At 41.2% G+C, this 27,408-nt stretch overlaps 3 protein-coding genes across 3 annotated transcripts; 1 reads left to right on the top strand and 2 right to left on the bottom strand.

Moving 5' to 3' along the window:
* Nucleotides 1–114: 114 nt before the first annotated feature.
* Nucleotides 115–5,923, bottom strand: nmrk1 (nicotinamide riboside kinase 1). The gene is made up of 8 exons (XM_079752381.1): nt 5,794–5,923; nt 5,591–5,681; nt 4,846–4,894; nt 3,803–3,959; nt 3,133–3,204; nt 2,846–2,946; nt 578–661; nt 115–405 (listed from the first exon to the last, which is right to left on the bottom strand). Exons 1-8 carry the CDS (start codon nt 5,826–5,828, stop codon nt 395–397), a joined length of 600 nt encoding a protein of 199 aa, XP_079608507.1. The 5' UTR covers nt 5,829–5,923; the 3' UTR covers nt 115–394.
* Nucleotides 5,924–6,111: 188 nt separating this feature from the next.
* On the top strand, nt 6,112–12,420 carry ostf1 (osteoclast stimulating factor 1). Its single transcript, XM_079746170.1, is given in 11 exon segments — nt 6,112–6,292; nt 6,295–6,460; nt 8,813–8,859; nt 9,245–9,295; nt 9,658–9,721; nt 9,826–9,879; nt 9,981–10,088; nt 10,326–10,375; nt 10,609–10,687; nt 10,793–10,891; nt 11,318–12,420. Coding segments are annotated over 11 exon segments (822 nt in total). The 5' UTR covers nt 6,112–6,247; the 3' UTR covers nt 11,377–12,420.
* A 393-nt stretch (nt 12,421–12,813) lies between these two features.
* Nucleotides 12,814–26,483, bottom strand: mapkapk5 (MAPK activated protein kinase 5). Its single transcript, XM_079729309.1, has 14 exons — nt 25,521–26,483; nt 23,808–23,881; nt 21,801–21,876; nt 21,127–21,224; nt 20,858–20,966; nt 20,595–20,684; nt 20,007–20,102; nt 19,799–19,879; nt 19,370–19,557; nt 18,451–18,571; nt 18,092–18,222; nt 17,401–17,513; nt 16,564–16,668; nt 12,814–16,204 (listed from the first exon to the last, which is right to left on the bottom strand). The coding sequence occupies exons 1-14, from the start codon at nt 25,551–25,553 to the stop codon at nt 16,110–16,112; spliced, it is 1,410 nt and encodes a 469-aa protein (XP_079585435.1). The 5' UTR covers nt 25,554–26,483; the 3' UTR covers nt 12,814–16,109.
* Nucleotides 26,484–27,408: the final 925 nt, after the last annotated feature.

The raw sequence follows: 27,408 nt of genomic DNA, 5'->3' as shown, positions 1-27,408 counted from the left end.
AAGACAAATAGCTTAAAAGATTAAAAAAACATTGGTACTGTATGAACCAATGTTGTAACAAGTACCACAATAATTATTTTATTAGTATAGTATGGAATAAAAAATACCAGTACATAAACATTACACAGGATTTGTCAATTCATAACAGACGTGAACATACAGAGTGGTTTAAGTAGCATATTGGGTGTTCCTATTGGCTTAATAACTTGCATATTAACGCTCAAACGTTCAATGAACCAAGCATCAAGTATAAAAGTGAAAAAGGGCCTAAACCTCAATACCAAAATAACAGTCTTTGCAATGAAAAACATTTGGTCCTTTACATTTCCAGCAGGGAGAATTGACAAACTTTTATGACATCTGCTTTGATCCTTACAAATTGACTGAATTAATTTCAGTCTTTCACTGTGAATAGAACACAGAAATAAAGGTCAATGTCAGGCTGCAATAGGTGGAAAATAAGTGGAAAAATTTACATTTGTTTTTTCAATGGAAAAGATGGCTTTAAATATGAAGGAAAAAGATTGTCACAAAAATGCCATGGGGTATAAAAAACCAATCCATTCCCAATACTTACCCCTGAGGTTGTTGATTTCCGTAGTTATATCATCATATACATATCCTAGTAGCTCAGCTTCTGACTTCAATCCATCCAGAAAGACTGGTAGTAAAGAGAGATTACGTGAGCATTTTGTCGTAACATTCACTATTAGCACTAGTTATATGTTAAAATTAAATAAATAAATAAATAAATATAACCGCAAGCGGTGGTTAACGGGGTCCGAGCAAAATTAAAAGTCAAGAACACACTAATGGAAGATATATAAATATGACATAATTATGAAGGAAAGATGTTGATGAAGATGTTCCACTTAATGCAATACTGTGCCTTGGCTTTCAAGTGAGCTGCAAAGCAATGGCCGAATGTCATGTAAAGCTTGTTCATAATGCTATAATCGGGATTCGAACTCTCAACCTAAGGATCACCTGTACAAGGTGCCCATTGAGCCACTGATAAACCTGAACTGCAGCCTCATTCACTGCAGTTCAGGTTCTGACCATTCACATGGTCAAAATGTCTATTGATAAGCATACAACATCCAGAAAACTACAAGCACACATTTCTCAAGAGAATTAAAGGCTTACTTAAAAGAGCACAGATCTGAAAATTTGCAGTGTTAATGGTATCCACCTAATGATAGCCGTATGGTAGTTATACAATAACAAAATGGTCAAATAGGTTGAAACTGTGGACGTTTGGCTTCTCTATGAAATCGTGGGAAAAGTAAACATTTTTTGAGCAGAAGACCAGGGTCAAAAAGATTCATCTGATTTTAGAGATTTATATGATGAAAGAATTTTGAGTCCAGGTCAATCTAGTAAGGAGAAATAAGGCTAGTTCATAATCTTTTTAAATAGCGCCACCTTTGGGTGCAGTACCATAATTTGGGTTTATGGGTAGCGGGGGGTATTGGTATCCACCTAATAGTCATATTATTAGGTGGTTGCATGGTTTATGTGTCAAACAGCAAAAGACTGTACCTTCTTCCTTCTTTCATGACAATACTCTAGCCCCTATTAGTTTCTGGAAGTTTCTGACCTGAAATTAATTGGAAAGCCAAAAAAAAAAAATATTGGAGGCTGGAGAAGCCAGTCAGGGGTACTTGAGTGGCTGTGCTCAACGTTTGCGTCCGCCCACATTGAGCACCGTCTGCGGGCTGCAGTAAGGGGTTTCTCTCCGAATGCGCTGTTACTGGTGCCTGTAGCTTTAATGCAAATGAGCTGCTGCCCATTGACCAATGAGCTGTCAGACTGAACCACAGCATGGAGAAGGGCTCCCTTGTGTGTCTGTATATCTTAATTTAATGTATTATATTATATTATAATAATATTATATATGGGTATTTATATAATATTATATCTCGTCTGACGTCTCTGGTACTTCAACAACAAGTTAAGACTCATAGTGGGGGATATCTCGGCCATGGTTGAGAAGAATTGGGGGAAAGGAACTTTGGCCTTGACTCTCTGAAGTCCATGAACCGCGACATGGAGGAGAAAGGGATTGTACCGGAGTACACCACCGGAGCTAGTGGACCGGCGGGGGTAGCTAGGCGGCAGTCCGGCAGCCCAGCTCCGGGAGTACAATCCCTTTCTCCTCCATGTCTCCTCCTCCGGACTGCCGCCGAAACTTCAGCGGCAGTCCGGCAGCTCCGGCGGGGGGAGCTCGGCGGCAGTCCGGCAGAGAAAGGGATCGTACTCCCGGAGCTGGGCTGCCGGGCTGCCGCCGAGTTCCCCCCGCCGGAGCTGCTCGTCCGCTGGTCCATAAAATCTTAGCTATGCTCTGATTGGAGGGGAGTGGGGAAGTGGGAGGTAATATTCAACTGTGTCCACTTCCTACGTAGGATGGGGGCGCGAATACGGACTCGCTCGTTTGGTAACTGTAGGCGGGGTACTTTCAGAAATGTATATCTCACTCAAAAAAATCATGTACGGACTATTTTCAAAGTTTGTATGTGTGTGGGAGCCCCAGAGACCATAAACAACACCCCAAATCCCAGGAAAAGTGTTTTCATAATATGTCCCCTTTAAGCCACAATTATATCAGAATACCAGTGTTTAAGCAATACCGGAAATGCCACTTTGTGGACACCTTATCGTTATAATAGTCTGTGCATACATTCTTGTCAGGTTACATTTTGTATAACCAAGTTTTTCATTAAATCTGAGCCCTGGACAAACAAGTGCCGCCTCTTCATACATTAGGGCCTGACAGACAACAATGTAAAGAGTAGATAAAACAACAGTTGCTGTTTCTTTAGATACTAACTGCAACTTTAATTACCAATCCCTTGCAGCTGCATCTCCTGACGATTCTTCAGGTACATCGGCCAAACGTGTCCGTCAAAATACCCCGGCGGATCTGGGGGCGTGTACACTCTTGAACTGCCGGAGAGCAAAATGAGATACATTTTAGAAATAAAATGTTGAATAGAAATTTTGGGTTTATAAACAAATTTTGTTTTCTATCCTTCAACATAAAATATGTAATATGACACTGAAATGTATAAAGTTATTAACATAACATAATAAATAACATTTAGAAAAAAAATATATATATGATTTTCTTACCATCTCCTCTTCTGACATTCATCATAAGGGATTTCCAGGAAGTATTTTTTGTTCATTAATTCATTCAAAGGCCTGTGAATCGATACAAACAGATTTGAAAATCCCAGTGTAGTTCTTCTCTATTATTCTTTTTACTTTCTCCGTCTCCCAGGTTAATCAAGTAAAAGATAGCAAACAGTAAAGTAAGTAAGTAAGTAAAATTTATCAATAAGTCACATTTAAATACAGTTTTCACTGGCCAAAGTGCCGTACATGGTGAAACAAAGGCATATAAAAGAACACAGTCCACTTTACATGCCTACAGTATATACAAACATTAAAGTTGATTTAAAATAAGGACATGAAAAACATAAAAATAACAACATATCATAAAAGGGGAGGAAAGGCCAGGGAGAAGAGGTGTGTTTTCAGCCTAGATTTAAAAATGGTGACGGAAGAAGCGTCTCTAATTAAAGGGGGCAGTTCATTCCAATCGCGGGAAGCAACATATATATATATATATATCTATGATTAATATAATAATAATATATAACATAAAGCTAATTTCAATATATAGGGGATGACAGAGTATCTGGTCAAATTAATTGACAAAGGATTTATGATCTCTTATGTTTCACATGACCAAATATCCAAAGAATTACATCCATATATGGCGTCTCAGTTTGTTTACCTGTGGTTGAATATGAGGAAGCCCTCTACGATCACCACAAAGACCTCCATGCGGCCAGCTTCCGTTGTGGCACATGTTGACTGGTGGTAGGACTGGGGGCCCCGCCCCCACGAGTAGACCTCCTTCATCATCTTGTCCATGTGCAGAGCATCCAGCACTGCAGGCAACACTTCATCATTCAGGTTTGAAAATCTCTAAATGTACACTCATGTGGAAGACATCGCTATTATAAATCTTTTAATTCAACAATTAGACACAGTGTTTGAGTGACTACGAGTAGGATTTGTACATGAATGAATGTTTAAAAACAGTTTGTAGTTTAACTTAAAGGTGTAGTGAAACCAAAAGTATTTTTTTGTTTTAAACGTGGTCATGTGTCCTATATGATCATCAACATAATAATCTATATCATTTAGTCACTGATACTAAAATGTACAGCGATCCATCTGGGGAGTGGGTGATGTTGATGGCCGCGTCTGAAAAAGGGTTAAGCTTCTAGGACACTAACTTACAGTATACGGCCACAGTGTGTGGCGCAATTCATATGAAACATTGCTCATTATTACCCTCCTACATAACGACGGTACTAAAAAAAGTTGGCTATGTCATAACCATGATGGAGATAACACGCCCTCCTCCTTCCTGGGATCCTAGCCCAAACACTTTATATCATACCAAAGTTCTCTAATTCAAGCTCACTTACTGGTCAAAGGGGCAATTAATGTGAATGATTTCTGATTATTTTACACAGAACCTATTATCAATTAGTTTAAGTGTAAGTCAAGCCCAAGTTTCAGCTCAAACTCAAACAATAGAAGATCTTAAGTCATGCGTTTTGGGCTGAGCGTTCTGTTAAGGAGTGGGTCATGTTATCCCCCCCCCCCCCTTTAAGATTTTGATTGAGAGGTTTGCAACATTAGAACAATTCAATCAAATGTAACAAATGTAGCTGTTAGCAATAATAATAATTTCATAATATTGTTGTTTTACAGTGCACATTGTGTTTGCACACTGATACAAAATGAGGAATGGATGTCCCTTACGGTCATATTGTTTGAATCCATTACTGTCGACAGGTACCACGGAGTCATCCTAGAGAAGAGAGTCCACAATTACTTAAAACATCCACAAAACATCTGGAAAGTGTGTGTGTATGTTACTAGTACACTAGTGAGGTACTAGTGTCTAAAGCATATCTTTCTCTGCTGCATTAACGATGACTGTTACAACGGGCGAGATGTTATATTTTGTATGTTCATTGGTGCGGCCTACCGGCGTGACGGGCGCACACACACAGTCCCAGGTCTCAGGAACACACACACCGGGTCTCATGCACAAACATTCACGCATCATGCCGGAATGGTTTAACAGCTCTATTGATGTGTTTTGTAACATCCCAGATACCCCTGATGTTGTGTTTTTAAACAGAGACAGAAGGGAGGTGCTCTTACTTGAGATAGGTTTTGTGTTTGATCTGTACATGTGTTTATTTTTGGCAGCTTGGGGCATGTCCACAACCGTGTTTTCAGTGGGTTAAGGCTGGCAAGGCTCTCCAGCAGAAAATCGAAACAATTAGCAAAGTTCTACTCCATATCAGCAGTGATAGGCAGTCTGGCAGTGTGGCGCAGGAGATGTTTTTTGTACCCTTGAACAAAGACCTATCTCATTTCTAAATATTTGAATCCTGTCCCTTGTAATGTGATTGAGGGATTCAAATACAGAATTAAAGTGTGTGTGTGTGTGTGTCACTTTTTGCATTTGTAGTGGCAAATGATTTTGAGGGCCTACTTTAAAAAATGTGTCCTGTGCAATGATGCAACTGTGTGGCAGCTTCTTCTGTAGATTGGTAGCCAACGTAGACTTCCCGCCATTGGTCACCCTAAATTAAACATATCATAAATATCATATGTTATTACCATTAGATACCAGAAGACACTGATGCATAATTACAGCGAACGAATCATGAAAAATGGTCGATAAAGCTCCCTTACCCTCCTATTCCAACAACTAAAGTAAGTGTATTCATTTCAGTTGACAGCTGAAAATAAAATAGGAAAGATTTTGCAGCGCAGACTCTCAGTTACCGACAAGCATTATTCTATGACATAACGCCGAGTAGCCTTCGGTTCATATTACGGCAAAGGAAATAGCGTTTTTCCGAGTTTCATGAAGGGGGGTAAACACACATGAAGACATGTGATCTGAGGTCGCTCAGTGATTGGCCTCGTCGTAGCTGAGGTCATAGGTGGGGGGCAGGGATGAGCAATTTGCATATAATCGGCTGGATACTGGAGTAGTCTGCTCACCACTGACGTACAAATATTATATAGGGTTTAACATGCCTTAATTATCTCAATGTATAATTTATTATTTTCTTCCTTTGTTTTCGAGTAAACCACCAAAATTCGTAAACCATGGATGTATTATAAGAATTGACAAGAAGGTATGGATGTAAGGGAAAACACTTTGAAAGTGGACCGCAGAACAGTTGACGCATGCGTACACGACACCTTTCCGTAAACGCTAGATTGTTAACTTCCTCATTGAGTGCGAAAGTGCCTTTGTTGATCGTGATCGACTATATTGGATCGACTCACGTATATCAAGAATTTGTCAGCTATACAATGTCGAAGCCGCCGCCCAAACCGGCCAAACCAGGTGAGAATACTCGATTAAGACTTTACTATAGGAGCTTTTGCTAGAACGTATCCCTGTCCCTTCCGAGAGCAACACACCTTGGCAGCCATAAAAGCTGATGTGTGGAGGTTAGGGGCGTCGAGGCTGGACACTTCTTCTGACAGTATGAGTGACAAATTGTATTCTGTTGTCAGATGTCATTAACGCTTCTGTTTGGGCTCCCCAGAACAATTCAAACATGTTGCAATGAAATAGCATGGGTGAACTTAAGTACCGAATTACAATGTCGACCCATGGACTTCCCGATTTAGACAACATGCATTTCGCGCTGAGCAGATTTGCTGAGCAGAGTGGAATATAGCATAACAAAGTGATGATGAAGCGTCATCACTACTTCCTGAAGCTTAACCAACGCTTCAGTTGTCCTACTCTGCACTACACACGAGGTTCCTCCTCTGCTCGTTGGGAAACAGGCTTTGCATATCTCTTACATGTGGGGAATGAAGGGGGGAAGTATTAAGCCTTACCATAACAGATCATATAAATAGGACGGCCTGGGCCCTGATGATAACATGTGTATTGGCATACATGACTAGCTTACACATCTGATGTGTGGACATTTGTTTAACTCTTCAATCTTGGTTGCTGCTATGAGATGCATCATGTTGTCTGTTTCAGCATCGATGTACGTGCCAGTTACTTCCAATACGCAATCATTCGCAGACTCTGGAGCATATAAACAAATACATATCTTATGATTCAGTTCTGGAGCTAAGCTTTGAATTACTGGCAAACAAATGTTACTGTTTGCTGGCAATCTTTACCCACCACATTGTGATGTGTGTTGTTGGTAATGCTACAGAGTGTACTGTTCTTTTTTTATTTGATTCATTGGGTGGATTTAATAATTGCCCATTTCCAGCAGGAACTGCAGTCATTGACCCGTGAGGGACTTCACACATCTCTCTTGACACACAAGTGTAGAACCAACACTAAATAACAAAACCAACAAAAACATACAAAATAGCCAACACAGACACACAAGGGAGCCATTTAGATCTATGGGGAGAGCAGAGCTTCAGTACCAGAATGGAGCGACACTTCTAAACCTGGGCTAGTTAGCACAGGCCGCTGTGTATTCAGCGGGACATGACAGGACGTGTAGCGCAGACTTCCCCGGCAAAGGCTTGTCCCACCCCCTAGACAGACCCCCTGATTCCACAAACACTACTGCAGGGTGTTTGTTCTGTGGGACTCTGCAGACGTGGTGTGTCCCAACATGTGGGCTAGAATGAATAAACACTTCTGGGCTGGGCCAGGACACTGTCTGGCTACCTACTCTCCCACTCTAGAGAAGTCTTATTTATAGAGGGCACTTGTTTATAATGGCAGTTACATTTAAATCGACCAACCAAACACACCATGTAGGCCCTAACTAGGGCTTCCCAACATATTGAAACGGCAGCATGACTGACGACAATATGTGTTTCTGTAAGTTTAAATTGTGAATGCAGGTGACAAAGCCTGCAATGTGAACTATTTCTGCTTACATTTTCTGTTGATGGAAAATCTTGTTCTGCAAAAACCAGCCCCCTTGAAAGCTGTCACTTTGTTCAAAGAGTGTATGGAAGCTGAATTGCACTTGGATCTTGTTGCATAGCACACATCCCTAACATGGCTTTGATATATTATCTTTTTGAATGTGCTTATAGCAGCCATTAACTTTGAGCTTTCAGTCTTGTTACAATAAATTAAACCAAAAATATCCGTCTTCAATGTGTGTTGGGGGCAGTCAGCATGTCACAACCACGGCCAGCCACTCGTGTGGCATTCGGGACAGAGCTCAACTGCCTCCTCCACAACATGTCATTAGAAACCCCAAGGGCAACCTCCACAGGCCTAAAACAACCCGGACTGTGTGTGTGTGTGTGTGTGTGTGTGCGTGTGTGTGTGTGTGTGTGTGTTGGGATTTTTTGCGGTTCTTGTGGAATTCCAGACCATTGTGTAACACATTGATTAGAAGCTGCTCTATATTGATCAGTCTCACATTAGAGTTGGGGTTTTATTTAATGCACGTTCTTGCACGCCACTGGATTTTTGTAGGAAAACTCCCAAGCCCAAGGGATTGTTCATTTGCCACAAATGTTTTCAGCTGTGTTTGTGCAGATATGATGGATATATGTGCGGGAATACACCCTTGCCAAATAACATTAACCGTTTACTCGTCATTTATTTACCAGGCAACTTGGTGAACATAGTTTACTGGACTGTGGATATTGGGGTTTGAACCCGCGTTACTTTGTACATCTCTGCTGGCATTCACCACATGGCGATGTGTAGTGTCATAACTAATCAACATCTGTTTTCCTTCAGGCCAAGTAAAGGTGTTCAGAGCTATGTTCACCTTTGACCCCAGAACTGTGAGTAAAAATGTCAAGATAATTATTAATGACTTTTGGTTGCGTTCATCTATTTCTGTTTCATTTCCTTCCCCAACACATTTCTGTTTGGCCTTATTGAGAAGTTATACATTGTCATTACTCAGTGGTTATATAGTTACATAATTGCAGTGGATGAAAATTCACAGAGCTAATTCAGTCAACCATATATGAAAACTGAATGCATTTATTGATAACTATTAACAGTAGAACCAAAATCAATTAAAATAACTGTGCCAAATTGAATAACTGGTAAAACTAGTGAATGGAAGACTTTTGGGTCTGTACTTCTGCAAAAACATTGGAAAAAGGATCTGCATATACCTCCACGCCCAACATTTTTTGTTTCTCTTGTTTGTTTTCGCAGCCTGATGAGCTGTACTTTGAAGAAGGAGATATATTGTATATCTCTGACACTGTAAGTTAAAACACTACAACTGTCTGCCTGTCCATGTGTTTGTATCTCTTTAGTTATCTGCATTGATACAAGAGTATATATACGTTTCAAATGTCATTAAAATGTCATATTTTGACTTTTAGGGCATATCCAATTCATTTAGACTACAACACTTGATGTGAATGTTTTTTATTAAATATTATATTATAGAGGCACTAAATTAAATATATATATATATATATATATAATACATTAAATATTATATTTTATAAAACTGCACCAGATTGTTAACTTCTCTATTGAACCACCTGCTTTTGTTGCAAACCATGAGCTTGCCAATGGGACCTGACGTGTGTGTGTGTGTGTGTGTGTGTCATACTCAGAGTGACAGTCATTGGTGGAAGGGGACATGCAGGGGACGAACAGGACTCATCCCCAGCAACTACGGTGAGTAGCGAACTTGACATGAAAAATGTATTTTGAAATAATGTGTGGGCGTTCGTTTTCTTTCATCATTCACATTCACAAGTACTATTTGACCTCATATACAGTTGCTGAGCAGGCGGAATCTATCGACAATCCGATGCATGAAGCAGCCAAGAGAGGCAAGTCCAGAAAGGAGTCTGTTCCTATTTATTTATGTCCTTCTATCCTATTCTCCTGTTTTGTTCTGATTTGAGCCACCTCATTGTGTGTGTGTGTGTAGGCAATCTGAGCTGGCTGCGAGAATGTCTGGAGAACAAGGTGGGCATCAATGGACTGGACAAGGCTGGGAACACGGCCCTCTACTGGGGTTGTCACGGTGGACATAGAGGTAGGTCATGGAGTACATGGAGGTAGCCCTAGTTCACTGACAGTACATCCTGTTTCCTAACTCATTTGTATATCGGAACCAGACGTTGTAGCTAAGATGTCAACAGTGTGTTTTTTTGGGTCTTTTAAACTCAAACCACTGTCATTAAACCTGGGCAGCTTGCTACAAGGCGTTTCCGGTCCATTATTGGATGTATAATTGTAAGCATGTGATTAGAGGACGGTTTCTATTTTCCAGATGTGGTGGAGCTGTTGCTGGGACACCCAAACATAGAGCTCAACCAGCAGGTCAGACCCCCTCCCTGTGTGTGTGTGTGTGTGTGTGTGTGTGTGTGTGTGTGTGTGTGTGTGTGTGTGTGTAAAAGCTCATTTAAACAAAATGCTGTTAGTGGGTTTTTACTTGCAGACGATGAAGACTTCTATGTATTTACTCTGCTGTATGCTGTTTCATATCACATGTAATACTGTTACAAGTCAGAGCTAACCTCAATCCGTGTCTGATATTTTTGTGTGTGTCATAGAACAAACTGGGGGACACTCCCCTCCACGCTGCAGCCTGGAAAGGATACTCTGACATCGTAGAAATGCTGCTCAGCAAGGGTGAGTTGTTTTCTTTTCACCTTGATGTTGGTCCTATTTCGTTCTGTGTAAATGCAGCTCTATGCACTGCCCAGGGTGAGTGACCAGTGTGATCGTGTGTTCCAGATTCAAGGACAGACGTCAAGAACAACGAGAACAAGCTGGCGCTGGAGATGGCCACCAACGCTCAATGTGCCTCGTTGATCAAGAGGAAACAAGGAGGCAGTATGTATATTTGGCCAACAGGGGTCAGCCTTGTTATGAAAAAAATCAGAAAAAAAGCCTAACTTCTATTTAAATTCACGCTTGGTCTGAAAGGAAGTCACACAAAGGAGTTCCAAAGAGGAATCATTTATAGATAAATTAGATCGTATTTTATTTATTATATATTAACTCGTTAAAGAGACTATCTTGTAGATTTAGTTTCATTCTGTTGGAAAACTCGCCTTTAGGCGAAAGATAGTCCTAACAGGCATTTATTTACATTAAAAAATGTACGATTTCCACTTTGCGTCACTTAATGAGAATTATAACCAAATGTAAAACTGTAATTAAATATAAGATACAGACTGTATTAACCGCTGCAAAAAATATATAGCAACCAGATCTCTAGTGCAGGCCTTAACTCCATTTTATGGTTGGTGTTTTCAGACATCACGCGCTCGCACAGCAACGCAGAGGAGTACCTGGACGACGAAGACTCGGACTGAGGTGATCTTCCTCCGGGTCAAAGGACGAGCTCGCCGTTTTGTCTTTTCTCTGACGGACCAGATCGGTTGAATTATCACCCCCCCTTGATTCCCCATCCCTGTGCCAGTTGTGAATATTTTCCTTCTATACTATGTTTGTGATTTGTACCTCTTGCCTCCATGTTCTCTCGCCCTCTCTCTGGGTGTTTAACTCACTGTGTTTACTGTTTGACCCTTTGGCTTAGGGTGTATTTCCGTATAGAAGTCTAGGATTCTTGGGGCTTTAGCTCTGCCCACAGTGGTCCCAGAGAGACATAGCAAGCATAATCACGGTAGAATACTCTTAACTTGAATACATTTCAATTATGCAGATAACTTATGGAATAAGTGCCTTATCTGGACCGGAAAAAAATAATGATCCAAAACGCAATTCAGAACATTTCCTGTGTTCAAATTCAAGTGACATTATCTTATGAATAAAGCACAGTAGCCCGACTAACATAATCTTGATTTATATTTAACCTCTTTTGGGATTTTTGTTTTATGCAGAATAAAAATATTTTGCAACTGTCAACTCTCTGTGGCAGTGATTGGGAAAGGTTTTGATAAAAGTAATATATTGCTGATCGTCCTGCATATTTGTTCTACGGGACACAATTGGATATCTTTTAGGATATCCAATTGGATATTGTTTTGTTTTGTTTCTTTGGCTTTCTTATTCTTCTAACCCAGCGTTGGTTATCATCGAACTACATTCTGCACTGCTTGCGTTTAGACATGTTAGATGTACCATTTATCAATTTATTTTTCAGTTACTCCATTCCACAATTCCTAAACGTCAGCTTACTGTACTAAACATGGACAACATCTTTAGTCTTTTTTGACTTGATTGAATTACCATGAATAATTTTCTTAAAACATTTCCAGAATCTCTAAAGAAGTGCCTTTTAAAGCATGGCAAGAGAAATCTCTGACGGTTGACCGTTTCTTGAAATGAATGTTAATTTGTTCTCCTTTCTGCATTTTTCTATGTTTTAAATGCAATAAACGTCCTCTTTACTTAAACAGCATATGTATTTCTATATATGAAGCACTATATATAGTTACAAATTGTATAATAATTCAAGACATTCAAATTCAGTAACATGTCGTTTTTCACTGCATTATTTCTTAAAGCACTTAAGGTAATGGGTACAATACATGGTGCATGCCGAATAGCCTCCCTCAGATAAGTGGTGTTTATAAAGTTTATTCCTCAAATTGACTGGCCGTGGGTAAAATGAACAGGCAATACGAATCAGGGCTTTCACAAAAATCTTTGGATGGTTATTTAATTAGTCAGCAACGAAGTAACCATACTTTAGTTGGACTGCTAATTGGGTTCTACTTTAAAAACACGACATGATCATTTAGAAAATCCGAACTTGTCCTTTATTACAAATTCAGCATGATGACATTTCTAAGAAGGCAGAAAGGGCAAGAGAAAGATGCGGACGGAAGTATATCGTGTTCTTGATTGGTTCAGATACAAAACATGCTACATAACTGGCAAACAAGAACATATCTGAATCATGAAAGAAAAAGACGATACTTCAAAGTGGTTTCCCGCTACAGCATATTAACCTAACCAATGTATACACCTATTTTAAATTTGACTTGATTACTTTGAATTTAACTGCCTAACTTAAACAGCTTCCTACAGAAAGATTCAACAAGGGAAATTTTCTCTCAAGCCTTTTTGTACAAGTGCCGCGCAAAGGAAGATGAGGCAACAGCGCCCAATATATATGAACCGAGGTGTGCTGTTATAAAAGACAGAAATGTATCAAGAGGTCACTATTGAGGATGGGCCTACTAAACTCATGTACATCCCTGGAGGAAACAGCTCAAGTCACTTTCTACCCGTAGCGGACAGAACACAAGACAAAGATACTTTGTGTGTTTTGAAACCAGGTCATGTTCAGATAGGAAGCCACTGCCTAGGCCTAGCCAGTCAAGGCCCTGAACACAGATCGGACCTAGCCACAACATCAATCTAGCGGCCGAATAAACTAGCAGCTGATCAGTGAACCATGCAGATGGATACGGTGCTATAGGCGAAGCAGCTACACTGAATGCCAGCCAGCTCACACCTTTGTGTATCAATAAATATAACACATCCTCCGCTTTCCTCTTCGGTTACGGGGGGATATCCCTTCAACTTTGTAGATTCAGGAAGCAGTTTTGATTCACTTTGATAGCCCCCCACACGGAAGTAAGCTACATATAGAAATGACAAAATGTGTCATGCTTTCTTGGTCATTAGGGACCACACAAAAACAGACACACACATGGGACTCACCAAAAACAAAAAAGTCAAAATTAAATTCAACAGTAAGGAGGAACAAAGCACATTTCCTCCAGGTGTACTTCCCTGTTTTCCGTAATACACACCTATCTCTGTTGTGAGCTCTCTCAATCACTGCACAAAATGATTGGAAGGGATCACTTTTGTCAAGTAGTTTTTTGAGACAGTACCTCTCCAGGATTAAACCTATCCCATGATTAACAAGGCACGGTGTGGTCGTTCAGTGGCTTTACTGGCCTGAGAAACATCACCATTTACCAAGGCCATGCCGTACAAGAAACTGAACAAATTAGTAAATCAGAAAGAATGAAAATAAACAACTTTCTGAGCCTTTAAGAATCCATTTGAAACAAACCGGCCCATACGATGCCCCAAATGATACAAATTCTTAGTTGCATCAGCCATGTTCTACAGGAGATGGAATGAAACAATGACTGACACAAGGCAAACGCATACAAACGTTTGAGTTTGACGTTTGCTTGTTTTAAACCCCATTAGGACGTGACATGTCACCGAAGGCCTCAGTGCCTGGGGGTCATGTAAGGAGATGTAGATCTCACAGCAGTTTCCTTCTGGCTTAGAAGGATATCAAGATGTACGCAAAAACAAGGGGATTCTCTATAAACTGAGGTGGATCTCTAAATACAGAAAGGATTCAAATACAAAGTACGTCTAAACATTTTCTAAACAATTTTAGAGTCATCCCTACCACCCATTCCACATGGCCTCAGACTGATAATTTCCTCTTTTGACCACTCTGCTAAAGGACAGGCAATCAGAACGGGCGAAAGAACGTGTAGTTATATAGTGAGTCTGCTACAACGCTGGGGTTGAGAGTTAAACCCACTAATGAAGTTAAGGACATTAACCAGGGAAGGACCGGCTCGGTCATTAATACTGACAACATACTTCATAGAAATCCAACATGTACATGCATGCACTATGAACAATACATGTAACTATTGCACATTTAGCAGCTCAGGCAGATGCTATTGCTAAGTGATTTCAAGAACACCGTGAAGCTGACAAAGAGTAAACTGCATTGACATAATGACACTCAATGCCTTCTCCGGCTGGGGATAGACAGAATAATCTTTTTTACAGCTATGTATTGTTGTGCATATAGTTTGTGATCAATTCTTGGCTCTTGACTGGCAGAATGCTTTTTTAACTGTAGATATAAATAAGCTACCAGTTCATTAGTTTGAAGTGGACCATGACAAGTACATTAGAGCAGGTAGTTCCTTTTGGTTTTGCCCAGATGAAAACCGGACAACTGCTGAATTTCACTAAATAGGACGTTCAACTAAAGTAAAGCATCCCAGGTGATCTTAACAGCAGCCATTTGACTGCGATTATAAATACAATAAACAAAAAACCTTCCAGAACAGACACTTAAATATCTCAACTTATTTACACAAATCACACTTGAAAACAAATTGAAATTGTCAATATGATCAACTTGAAAAGCTAAATCAAGTAAATAAAATAAAATTAGAACTTATTTGGCATGAAACTCTTTATCTTGGATCACTTTTGTTTTGTCTCTTCGTTTTTTAAGTCCTGCTTCCAACACTAGGAGAGCGGAGCAGTTTCAACACATGGAAAAACTAGAACTTTAGACATGAGGGAGAATGAGACCTTAGTAGTAGTAACATTGTAGTTAGCTATCAGGTGGTAACAGCCAGGTGACTTAGTTTACACTGTTTCAGTTTAAGATTTCGATTTTATGTTTTTCTATTTTGTTATGAAAACGGATGTTCCTGAGAGGGAAATAAATTTATTACGGCTGCGTTGGAATAATTTTTGAATTACAGTCCCCCTTTTCATTTCCCTTCAAAATATTCATTCACGGTTCTGGAACTTTTGAAGTTTTGAGAGAAAATATGAATAAAACAATAATTCAAACAATTCAAAAGCAATCCAGGAGGAGGAGTATGGAAGAGTAAACTAAAAAGTAGTTTTGTAGTCTATAGCCTTCTTCCGGCCTAAAAGAAAGATTAAACAATGGAATTATATTGTCAAATAAATAAATATTCATAGAATTGTTAAAAGAAATAAAATATAAGCAAATAAAATGACAGGGAACATGACAAGTAGTAAAAATTTCCTCCCAGAAAATAACTTCTTGTTGATTTGAATTCTTTAAAGGTTTCCATTTTTTGAAAAACAAAAATATAGATTTGTTATCTCCATGTTCTTTGCCGTTGTTCATTAAAAAGATTTATAGTACCAATGTTTCCACCTTGAAATATATCTGCAGCTGTACAATATGTGAATATTGTATGAATTCGTGGAGAAAAAAAAAAAAGACACAGTAGCTTGTCAATATACATTAAAAAAATGACACTTCTTAGTTAAAAAGGCTTAATAAACCATATAAAAAAGGGCGATACAAAGACAGTTCCTAATGAGCTTCTTCAAGGTTTGTCTTCTCTTCGATTGCCTGTTTTACTATCTCAGCCAACTTCAAGCGGTCTACTTTGTCAGAAAAGGCCCGTCCTGAAACAAACAACAGAACATTGTGTGATTCAACAGCGAATTAAACACTAATCTCTAAGTAATTACCTGACAGTTGCTTTCACTAACAAGGGATATCATAACAGATGCAGCTATACAATAATCCAGCTCAAAGAAAATGGTCACAATAGACTTCTGTCTTAGACACAATGAAAGCAGTGTGTGACAAACACTTAAGGCTCAGTTATGGTTCTACGCCAGCGCAACACGAATGACCACGCAGACGTGAACCTGTTTTGGTTCTGCGCCGTTTGCGGAATGTGTTAGGAACCAAGCTGGAACCAAGATGGCCGCCAATGAATAAAGGCCCACAGGCAAACGTGTCGAGACGCACTACCTACCGTCCCAGCTGAGCCCCTGTAGACTATCTCTCAGTAGTTTACAGTCTCTGTTGAACCTCCAGGCCTCGTACATGACCTGATTCAGCTTCTCATCCTCATTCTCACCTGCACATCACAGTCATCACACAATAATGCAAGATCACATCAACACACCTTTTGTAAAGTACATTTATCATTTAGACGTTAAGCAGTTTGGGTTGGATCATGGGACGTAGATTTTACACAAGGGTGTAAAACAGCATTTTGGGAAGTCTACGGCTCCATTCTAGAGCTTGGTCAGTCAACTTAGTCACCTGATGTGCATATGAGTTTGTAAAATAAAAGGGAACCACTGCATTAGAAAAGCCTGAATGTTCTTGTTCACAAGAAATGCCCTGATGCTTGGGTTGGTGACTGACAAACGCACACTGCACATTATCTTTTGTGGATGGCTGGCAGGTTTTATTGCTTTCAAACCATGCATCCCCTCAGTTGATGTGGTTATTCAAATTACTTCAAACATTTGTCTTATTGACTGTGACGTTTATCGTCTTTACCCCTGGCTGAGTCAAGTGCCCTCCAGCAAGGTGTGCTTTGACTGCAAAGGGGTTTCCCCACTGCATGCCTTAGGCAACATATGACCTTCAGTGACCGACCGAGTGAGTCATTGTGTTATGCTTGAATGACGGTCTAAAGTAGTTGCGAACCTGATTGCTGTAGTACGTCATCACGTCAAACCCGCTCTAAAAAAGTCCACCTAAGTCCCCCATGTGTATGCTTGTGTGTCAACCATTCCAACTGTATGCAGGTCTCTGTGTCTCTGTGTGTCTGTGTGTGTGTGTGTATGTTTGTTCTTACCAGCCTGCGGTAGTATACACTGAGCGATGACGTCTCTTAGTTTTTCAAGTGCTACGTTTGAGTCTTCTCCATTCTCAGGGTCATGGATGAAAATACCATCAGTGGGCTTGGGGCTTGAACATGTACAAGGACAGACAAAGACACGTGACACACAGTCCAGTTTTTAAATTCTTACATGGAGATATCTAATGATCAATCAAATGATAGTAACAATATCTAATTATCCTTAAAGCTAGGGAAGGCAATTATGAGGAACCAGCCCGAATAAGCTACATTTTGAAAGTATCTGATCTAAAAAAAGGAATCCCTTCCCTTCCTTCAGGACTCTCTCTAATGCCACCACCGCAATACACGCAATAAGCCTGCTAGCTTAAGCGATAGGTCCGCCTAGCCTTGTGGAAGACTGTGGTCATGCTCAATGGGAGCACGGGCAGAGTGCACGCAGGTAGCCGGACAGGTAGGTAGGCCATCAAATCATTTCATTCTGGCTAACTGAATTGATTGTAAGGGCTTACTACAGACCTGCCTTCAGTCAACCGGACATACCGTATTTCTTTATTTTCTTTGTCTGAGCATTTGATTTAATCGATCGCTGTGGCAATGTCAAGAGAATTCCAAGTGATATAACCAAAAGTGCTTGTAAAGTAAATGGCCTAGCCTAGCTAAGATGCTCAGTAACCAAATGTCCTACCCGAGCAGCTTTCGTTTCCTGAGGATTGGGTTGTTCACGGAGTTCAGAGGCTTCAGGCTGACGTTGAGATCCTGGATCCTCATGTTGGCCAACTGCTCCGCGTGCGCCTGCTGGATACCTGCTACTACCGCCTGCATGGGGTTGCATCACACAGACAAACTGCTCAGTCGGGGATCTGGAGCGTAGCCATTCTGGGCCCATTTTGTGAGAAATCCTCAATTGGTTTCAGTCCAAAACAAAAGTGCTGCTAAGAGTGTCATTTTTGCCCGCCATCCATCCCTCTCCCTCACAGGCTTCTTGGTTTTGAGCGAGACATTACACATCCACAAGAAAGCGTTGCGTTTGAGGCGTTCAGCCACCTTGTCCATCATCATCTGGGCAGAGGGCAGCACGTTGTCCAGCGCCTCGGTGCAGTTGAGCCAGGGGTGAGCCAGGACTCCCTCGATGGTGAGCCGCTCCTCTGGCTTCACCTTCAGCAGCCTGGGCAGTGGCAGCATCAAGGGAATGGGGGCAAGGGGAGAGGATGTTACGCAGGGAAGTGCGGTGTGGGAGTCCTCCGGTGAAACACTATTATAAACCAAAATATGCTGTAACCAGAAGGAAGAGATGATCGAGAGCTGAGCGACAAGAACAAACCAAACGCCTCTCTTTTTAGCAAAGCGACAGCTCCCCCAACCAACCGACGAGACGAAAGAACATCATCGCAACCAGTGCATCCTACCGTCTTGTCGAAAAACAGAGTAATGGTACCAATCTGCCCTTCAGATAACAGATAAAGCCATTAACTAGAACACCTAGCTATCCAGTGCACAGAGTAAGCCATTCTCTTTACAGTAGGCAGAGAGAGGGGAAAACGCACTACAACAGTGTTTCCCATACACAGACCAATGTGTGGCGCAGCGCAACAGAATCAACACCGAGGGCCACAAATTGATTCTGCTTTTTTTTTACGCAATTTAGAAATATAAATATCATTCCGTTCATTCATCTCCACATAGCACTCTTTCTCCCTGTCATTCTCATTCACACACGCACACAGAGACAAGCACGCATACATGCCAATGGTGCGCGGGTACACTAACACTAACACACAAGACTCCACGTCCTACACCCCCCAGGCAGGGGGGCACCACACATTGCCACCTGGTCTGTGGGAAACACTGCTATTATATACATATTTATTAAAAAGAGAGGCATCAGAGAGAGCAAGGGCGTGAGTGATTGAGTTAGAGAGAGAGAGAGAGAGAGAGAGAGAGAGAGAGAGAGAGAAACACTCACTTGCGAACAATATCCTTGGCCATCTCTGAGATCTGGCTCCACTCGTCCTCTGGGAAGTCAAAGCTGGCCGTCATGATCTTTTTCCTCATGTCCTTGGGGATGGTACGGCTGTGGTGCTTGGAGTAGAAGGGAGGGTAGCCGCAGAGCATCACATAGATGATCACCCCCAGAGACCACAAGTCACAGCTCTATGGAGACCAGGGGAGGGGGCAGGGAGGATAAAGCATCAGGACAGTGATGGAGTGACCGGTTGAATGAAGAAATAGTCAATAAAGTTTGGTTATAAGAAAGGGCCACCAGGTGGGACGTTGATGAGCTTCTACAGGCCATAGATACATCACACGTGGTTGTACGACAGAAACCCTTAGAACATGTTGAAATCGTTGGGACACTTTGTTTGAAAAGAGTTGAGAAGGAAGGATGCGTCACCTTGTTGTAGGTATAGGGAGTGGGTGAGGTAGGTATGATTCCAGACTTCTCTTTCTGGTGTCTTCTTTGAGCCTCAAGTACCTGGGGACAAACATCCCACCATGCGTGTTAGAAACCATGCCGCCAGCGGCCACCCGCGGCCACTGCAGAGCGGGTCTGTGGCGTATGTGGTTTTCATGGGTTAGGGTGCGTTTGCGTGCGCGATTACCTGAGGTGCTACGTAGTACGGCGTGAACTGAGGAGTCATCAGGTCGCCCTGGTCAATCTTGGCAAAGCCAAAATCACACAACTTCACCGGTGCGTCCTGTGGTGTAGGGGGGAGAAGGACCAGAGGGTGACCGGCGCGGTACGGGACGGGTCGGACCACAGCCAGATGCTGACCTGCGGCCACAGGCGCGCTGCGGGGGCTCTACGATGGCCTATGAATCTACAGTTCCATGTTGTGATTGCGAGCGTCATCAATTTATAGTCAATTTCGGTTTGCTGGCGTGTCTCGCCATGCGTGGACCGGGCAACGGGGGAAGCAGAGTGTCTTGTGCCTCGCTTGGCCTCTTTGATAAGACACTGGGTTCCAGGTGGAGGGGTGCCTCCAAGCCCTGCCGTGCTATAGGGGGTCCAATCTGGCGCTTTGGCACAGAGGGGATTCTCAATCATGCAGTCCAAAAGGAAGGCTAGTGACGCACTAGAAGAGTCCTGGAGTGTGAGTGTGTGAGAGTGAGTAAGGGTTGGAGCATTGTATTTTATAGTCTTTGTTTGTCTACTACAGGAACACAGTGTGTGGGCCTAGGGTCCTCACGAGAGAGTTATCCTTGAAGAGCAGGTTCTCTGGCTTCAGGTCCCGGTGTGCAATATTCAGGAAGTGACAGTGTTCCAACGCCTCGCCGATCTAAACACAGAGACATGGCAGAGTAATAACACTGATGTAATACGCACACACACACACACACACACACACACACACACACACACACACACACACACACACACACACACACACACACACACACACACACACACACACACACATGCACATACAAACAAACAAACAAACGCACATACCTGCTTAGTGACCTGACTGGCCATCTTCTCTGTAAAGTGTCTGTGTTGGCTGATTCTGTGAAACAGCTCCCCCCCTTCCATCATCTCCATAACGATCAGTAGCCTTGCTCTATGAAGGAATATGGGTAGGTTACAGAGTAATTGAAATAAGAGACACACATAATCTAAGTCTAAATCTAAGAATGTGTTGAATTTGTTTTTGGATGTCTATTGATCAATTTGATCATTTGCTATGTCTATTCTGGACACCCATATACACACGTACATACCTTGGACTTGATTCATGGGGGAACTGGACACTGTTGGCATAAACTTCTAGGATTTGAACCACGTTTGGGTGACTAGCACACATCATGTGAAGACGGACCTAAATGGCAGATGGCAGAGAGAAGTAGTAAAAGAAAAATAGATCACACTCTGTCCCTCTTTTTACATTTAGTTATGCTTTAAGGATTTTCTGGCCATTTAATTATTTCCCTGATTTGACTTGCAATGTTCATGAGTGAAAATGTGTTGATTCAGTGAATGTCCCGAGCGTATGGCTGCCAATGTACATTCTGTACATTATTCACAGTTTCAAAAGAACATATACAAATACTGTAATCGTATAGAACAGACCCAGTTTCACTGAGACATCATTTCTAGACGGTGTATGTGTGTAATAAGGACTTGTGTCCTGAGGAGGTCTGCACTGTTGCGTGACTGCGTGACTCACAGACTGACTGATCTGTAGACGGTTGACATGTTATTACCCAGAGCAAGACAAGGGAACAAACACAGGCCCGTACACAGGTATACGATGGAGAGACTGACTCAGCCATTTCAATATGGATAGACAAGTCATGACTCGAGACCCAAAGAAGCAACAAACAGAAGGAGATGGGTACACGGGTATGGGAATAGGTGGAAGGAGACGTCGATAAACAAGAAATGTGGCATTAACCTCATTCCGGGCCTTGGGGCGATCAATAAGTATCTTGAGGGCAAGGCGTTCCTGAGAGGATTTCATCACGCAAACTCTGTTGAAGAGAGGAAAATAAGGCACACTTAAGTCAACAGCATCATCTTCAGCGTGTTATGCAGTATGTAGCCCCGTCTTTCCCCCGCCCCCTTGCTTCTTGAAAATCAACAACATTGCTGTCATAATACTTTTCCCCAAACCAGTTTAACATGTTTTCGCTGACACATCTGTTTATACCGATCAGTTCCGAGTCATTTTGTCAACATTCACGTGAGTCTGTGAACCCTCTGGCCCTTAAACTCAGATTACACTATTAAAGCTCTACTACAAGGAACATCCTGTCTCGGCCAAAGTTCGCCTACTGCAGAGTAACTCCGCCCATATGAGCCAGGGTGTTGGTGTGTGTGTGTGTGTGTGTGTGTGTGTGTGTGTGTGTGTGTGTGTGTGTGTGTGTGTGTGTGTGTGTCTCTCAGTCTGTGGGTGGTTGAGGACATGAACGTGTCGTAATTGTGAGAGGTGAGTAAGGGTGAATCATAAAAGTGTGTCAGAGCTTTCCCGTTTTAGTCCAAGCACACAATGAATCACAGTGCAGCAAGAACAAAATAGAGAGTGGGGGGGGAAGCCTGGGTACAAAAAGAAAAAGAACATTTGCATGAAGGAGCAAGAATTGTTGAATCAGTGGTTAAGGGGGGTTCAACATGCAAGAACTAACTGACGCATGAGGACTGGCTGTCTGTCCTTTCTACTTGTTGACCTTCAGTGAGCAATGACAAGTGTCCTGTAGAGAATGAGAGCATAAGGAGAGCATAAAGGAGGAGCGTGAGGTACTATGGGGAACCGATTCAACATTCATGACAAATTAACAGCGTTTACTATTCAAAATTGGGACAGTACACTGGAAAAATTATTGTCTGCATTAAAAGAGGAGAATACAAAAAATAACATTCTTCAAGAGATAAGAATACAAATGCTTAGAGAGGAATAGCGATGTGAACCGTTGAACGGGTGAAAAGATATGCAAAGTTTATAAACAGCAAAGAGGGAGTGTGTCAGGAATGTTGTTTACTTCAGTGTGAGTGTAAACATACAGGTGTTGGATGTGCTCTGAGTTTAGGACTAGATAACCGGAGCTGTTGAGGGAAGTGTAAATAGATGGTCATGCACATATGCTAAGAAATGAGCTGTGGTTGGAGCACAGTTACTCTTGATATCTGAGGCGCTGAGTTGACCCACAATCAGTGCCCTCTTTTTGGAAAGTACATTCAAGACAGACGGTAAATTTTTTTGCATGTTTTCAAAATGTCAAGCACATATGTAAAGCAGCTGTTGAACAGCCTCTTTTAATTAGACATCAAATTTTTCCCCACATCTGTTAAGAATCCACAGAACTGGTCTCCATAACTTCACTTAACTGTTCGCTGCTAGGAACCAAAATATACTTGAAGTCTCCTTAAGCCCTTCACATTGCAGATACTCATTAAAAGCATTTCCAATCCCAAATGTTAGCTGTATACGTTATGGATCAACAACTGTTGAATCGAAACATAGCTAAGTATAATAATCATAATAATAATAATTCATTTATTTGGTATAGCGCTTTTCAATGACCCAAAAACACTTAGAGTGAAGTGGGGGACCTCACTAACCACCATCAGTGTGTAGCACCCACTTGGGTGATGCACGGCAGCCAATCTACACCAGAACGCTCACCACACACCAGCTTGAAGTGGAGAGTGAGGGAATTAATGAGTCAGCCAATTATACAGGAGGATTATTAGGGGCCCAGATTGAATTAGCCTGATTGGTCCAGGACACCGGGGAAACCCCTACTCTAAGTGCCATGGAATGGGTGGTCAACAGAAGAAGCTGCAATAAAATGAGAATGAATAATCAAGCCATCCAGATGATAGAAAATCAAGGAATTCCATGTTTAGTTCTATCCTGAAGATGTGAAGCATGGGAAGGGAGTTTTTCGGCAACCTTGCTCACCTCACGGGCCCACTGATGCCAGCTCCCAATTTTTGGGTCCAATTGATGTTGTATTCCTCCAGAATGGATGTTTCCTTGAGAGAACAGATTATAATTAACGTGATTAAATTACAGATCAATACCAAAGCAAAGATGGACCAACCAATCTCCTGTGCTGTATACATCTTTCCTACAAAGGCTTGAAATAGAAAAGTTCTAAAAAGATAGGATGCCCTGGCTTTGAACAATTTTGACCTATTTTGTACCCTTCAAAAGAACTAAAAACAATGTTTTTCTCTTTACCCTTCAACAAAGATTAGTCGTTATCAAGAACTCACAAAACAAAGCATACGTCATACTGGACGGTTTATACAACATCGCTAACCCCTTTGCACTGAAACTAATACATCATACTGTTGCTGCCCAGTGCTTCAGCCACTCCGGTGTCCACTGCATGGTGGCCATCTACAGCAGTGGATTGGGAAGTAGCCTGAGGTTTGTGCCCAACGACATCCTGTCTGGCCTAATTTACAGGCCAGACAGCCCCCCCACCCCCGCCACCCAATCCTTTCCCATGTATTCTGATTAAGTTGTGTGTTCAAAGGTCCAGCTGTGGCCACCCATGATCACATTATAATACTGAGGCTGACGTTAATGTCCAGGCCCAGATCTATGCCAGGGTGCATGTTTGTTGGTTAGACAAATTCAGTGAGATCAAAGTCCAACCCTGACCCTTAACACCTTTCACCAGACCAACTATTATTTTTTCGTATTATTACATCAAAATCCTATGTTTTCAGGATTCATTTGTTTTAATGAACCCCCCAGAGTCAAAGCATTGACAAATATCAGCATTATTTACGCACACACAACTTATATTTCCACTTCCACTACAGAATTACTCACATTTTTGGTTTTACAATGTCCTTTTAAACATTAAATCAAACTGTTACCACAAGTAATATAACTAATGGTGTTCACCATTCACCACACACTCAGGTGATATCAAATATGGAGAAATCGAGGTGGGGTTATCAGGTTTTTGCATTCTGACATTTGTTGAACTGCCTTAAAACACCACTTTCCTATCCTCACTTTTCCCTTGCCAATCACTGGGTCTATTGGATTAAATGTGGTTGTTAAAGCAACTTTAGAAAAGCCCGTATTTAACGCAAGCCATTAAAGAAAGGAAGTGTGATTAACACTAATACTGACCATATAAATGTTTTACCAATGCCACTACAAAACCAAAATGGATTTTAGATAGGGTTGCACATTGAATGATGTGATATGCTTGATATGATATGCATCCACCTTATTGGATATAAGTATTGAAATTGCTACATGGAATTTAATTGTTAACATAATTAAATGTGGGAATATATGTGAGTTATAGTTTCCCACATAAGTATATCTATTGGGGTTGTCACACTCATGTCCAACACCTAGAGGAAAAGTAATTTGATGTGACATTATTGGGTTTTGATCAAAATAGTCATGTTTACCTTACTTTTATCTGACCAAGAACAGATAGGTTAGGAGAATATGTCACATCATATAGTTTAGAATCTTCTATAATACACGAATATAAATGTAAACCTCCAGAAGATGATCCCAAATTCTGAATCAACTGTCCCTATCTCTTCTCATAATCAAGGGATTTCAATTCATTTATAACAATTGAATTACAATGCAATCATGACAGTACAGCGAGAGAGATGCCTTGGTAATTACCTTGATGAATTTGTCTGCATTATCCTCCGACATGGTTGCGTTTCAATGGTCCCTGCCGGGCTTGTCTGGCGATCTCATAGGGTTTACAATAATAACTGCTTGACGTTGACCTCTAAAAGTTTCTCCAGATACTCCTGCCTTAAGTTCCCCAACAAGGATGTAATTACTCGTTATAGGACACGGCCATGGATTCCAGTTAATATTCGACCGGCAAGCGACCACAGTCGGCTGCGTTTACTTGCTGAAGCCGATGTAAACGCCAACCAGCCGGTATAGTTGTCAGGCCAGCTCGGCTCACAACCTCGGGTCCCGACTCGCTCTTCCGATCGTCTTGAACTCACTGCTGCGACCATGTAGAGTGCAAGAAAAGTCCTAGTACAAGCGAAATTCACCTAACCCACCACTTTTGGTGGGGCGCCGAGCAGGAATCAGAATCGTATATTTATAGCCGGTGCAATGAGGACTCAGCTACACCGCTCTGCTAACGTTGCGACTCTTGGACTAGAAGGGATACCGGCTAAATACTAGCGTTGAGCTAGAAAATAGTTTAGTGTATTGTCACGATAGATCATTGGACCAAATTACCCGATCGAAGCTAGAGACTTAAGGATAAGCGTGGTTGAGTTGTTATATACGCTATATTTAGTGTTAAAAGAAACAAGGTAAAGTTATATACTATTCAAGGCTTATATACATAGACGTAGAACGGGCTAGCTCACAGTGGTGGCTAAGTTATTTAGCTAGCAACATGCAAAACGACGCACATTGACACTTTATCGCAGTCAAAAATATGTGCCGTTACCACGACCAGGGGTACATTAAAGGCGTATTAATATAGCGGCAGGAGGAGCCTTATGTACGTGAAGGTGACCAAATAAATGCTCCTAGCGCTGGGCTACCCTGTTAGTTCTTTCATGGCTTGAGCTTCTGTTCACACACCGACTCAACACTATGCGAGAGCTGGCCGCGCCGAACGCCTGACGAAAATACAGTAGGCTACATTGGTAATCCAGCATATTACCTCTACGTATCTCGCTGATCTCATCCATGATCTCACCCTATGAGCTCACCTCGAAACTGAATAATTTAAACTACTGGGCACATTCATAAGAGTTAAACAAAGATGGGTCAATGCGTACATCTTTGGAAATGCATAATAATAATAATAATAATAATAATAATAATAATAATATACAACTGAACTGCTATTACTACTATAACTACTAATTATAATAACAATAGATACAAGGAATTCATCATTACATTCAATAATGTCGTTGTCTGCTGATAAGGCTGACAAATATAAAATATGTTGTTTAGTATGACATTTTTTGAAGAGTTTAGATGACAAATTATGTTATTTTGGACCATAGGGCCATATCTATTATGTGATGTCAAAGAGTTGAAATGCTTAATTTTGAAGCATTTTAAAAACAAAACTCCATGGCGTACTTTAGACATTCCAATGCTAGGCTTCTCGCAAACTCTCCTATCTATATAAAAACATGCATTATACGAACTGCTATTAAGCTTAAATATGGCCTATTCAACATTGCTTTATGTTTTCATCTAAATAAAATCATACGTGTGCTAAATATCATCAGTATCGAAGTAATTCGATTTGTAGGTTTCAAGCGTCATCTAAGTTTTTTGCTGATTTTTACTTCTATTATCATTTATACTTTGGGTATTCAAACTCTACATTATCGGTTCTCAACAGTTGCATAATTGAATGCAATTGGGTATTTAGTGATTAACACACTTCCACCTTTTATGCACTTGTCACCTAATTAGACATTTTAAGTACTTATTGTTTGTCAAATCAAACCCGTTTTTTGTGTGTTTTAACTGTAAAATATTGGACACCAGATTTGACACATTCACACAC

Source organism: Pollachius pollachius, assembly GCF_949987615.1.
Source record: "Pollachius pollachius genome assembly, chromosome: 1".
NCBI lineage: Eukaryota > Metazoa > Chordata > Actinopteri > Gadiformes > Gadidae > Pollachius > Pollachius pollachius.
This window is presented reverse-complemented; position numbering and strand designations above follow the sequence as displayed.

What these genes read in the sequence shown, in the direction of transcription:
- nmrk1 (XM_079752381.1), bottom strand. Translation starts at nt 5,828, where the DNA reads ATGAATACACTTACTTTAGTTGTTGGAATAGGAGG. An exon ending in TTAGTTGTTGGAATAGGAGG is followed by an intron (nt 5,682 to 5,793) that starts GTAAGGGAGCTT and finishes TGTTTAATTTAG; the next exon opens with GGTGACCAATGGCGGGAAGT. An exon ending in GAATGTCAGAAGAGGAGATG is followed by an intron (nt 2,947 to 3,132) that starts GTAAGAAAATCA and finishes GCTCTCCGGCAG; the next exon opens with TTCAAGAGTGTACACGCCCC.
- mapkapk5 (XM_079729309.1), bottom strand. Translation starts at nt 25,553, where the DNA reads ATGTCGGAGGATAATGCAGACAAATTCATCAAG. An exon ending in ATGCAGACAAATTCATCAAG is followed by an intron (nt 23,882 to 25,520) that starts GTAATTACCAAG and finishes TGTTCTCTCAAG; the next exon opens with GAAACATCCATTCTGGAGGA. An exon ending in CCCAGATGATGATGGACAAG is followed by an intron (nt 18,223 to 18,450) that starts GTGGCTGAACGC and finishes AACCCCATGCAG; the next exon opens with GCGGTAGTAGCAGGTATCCA.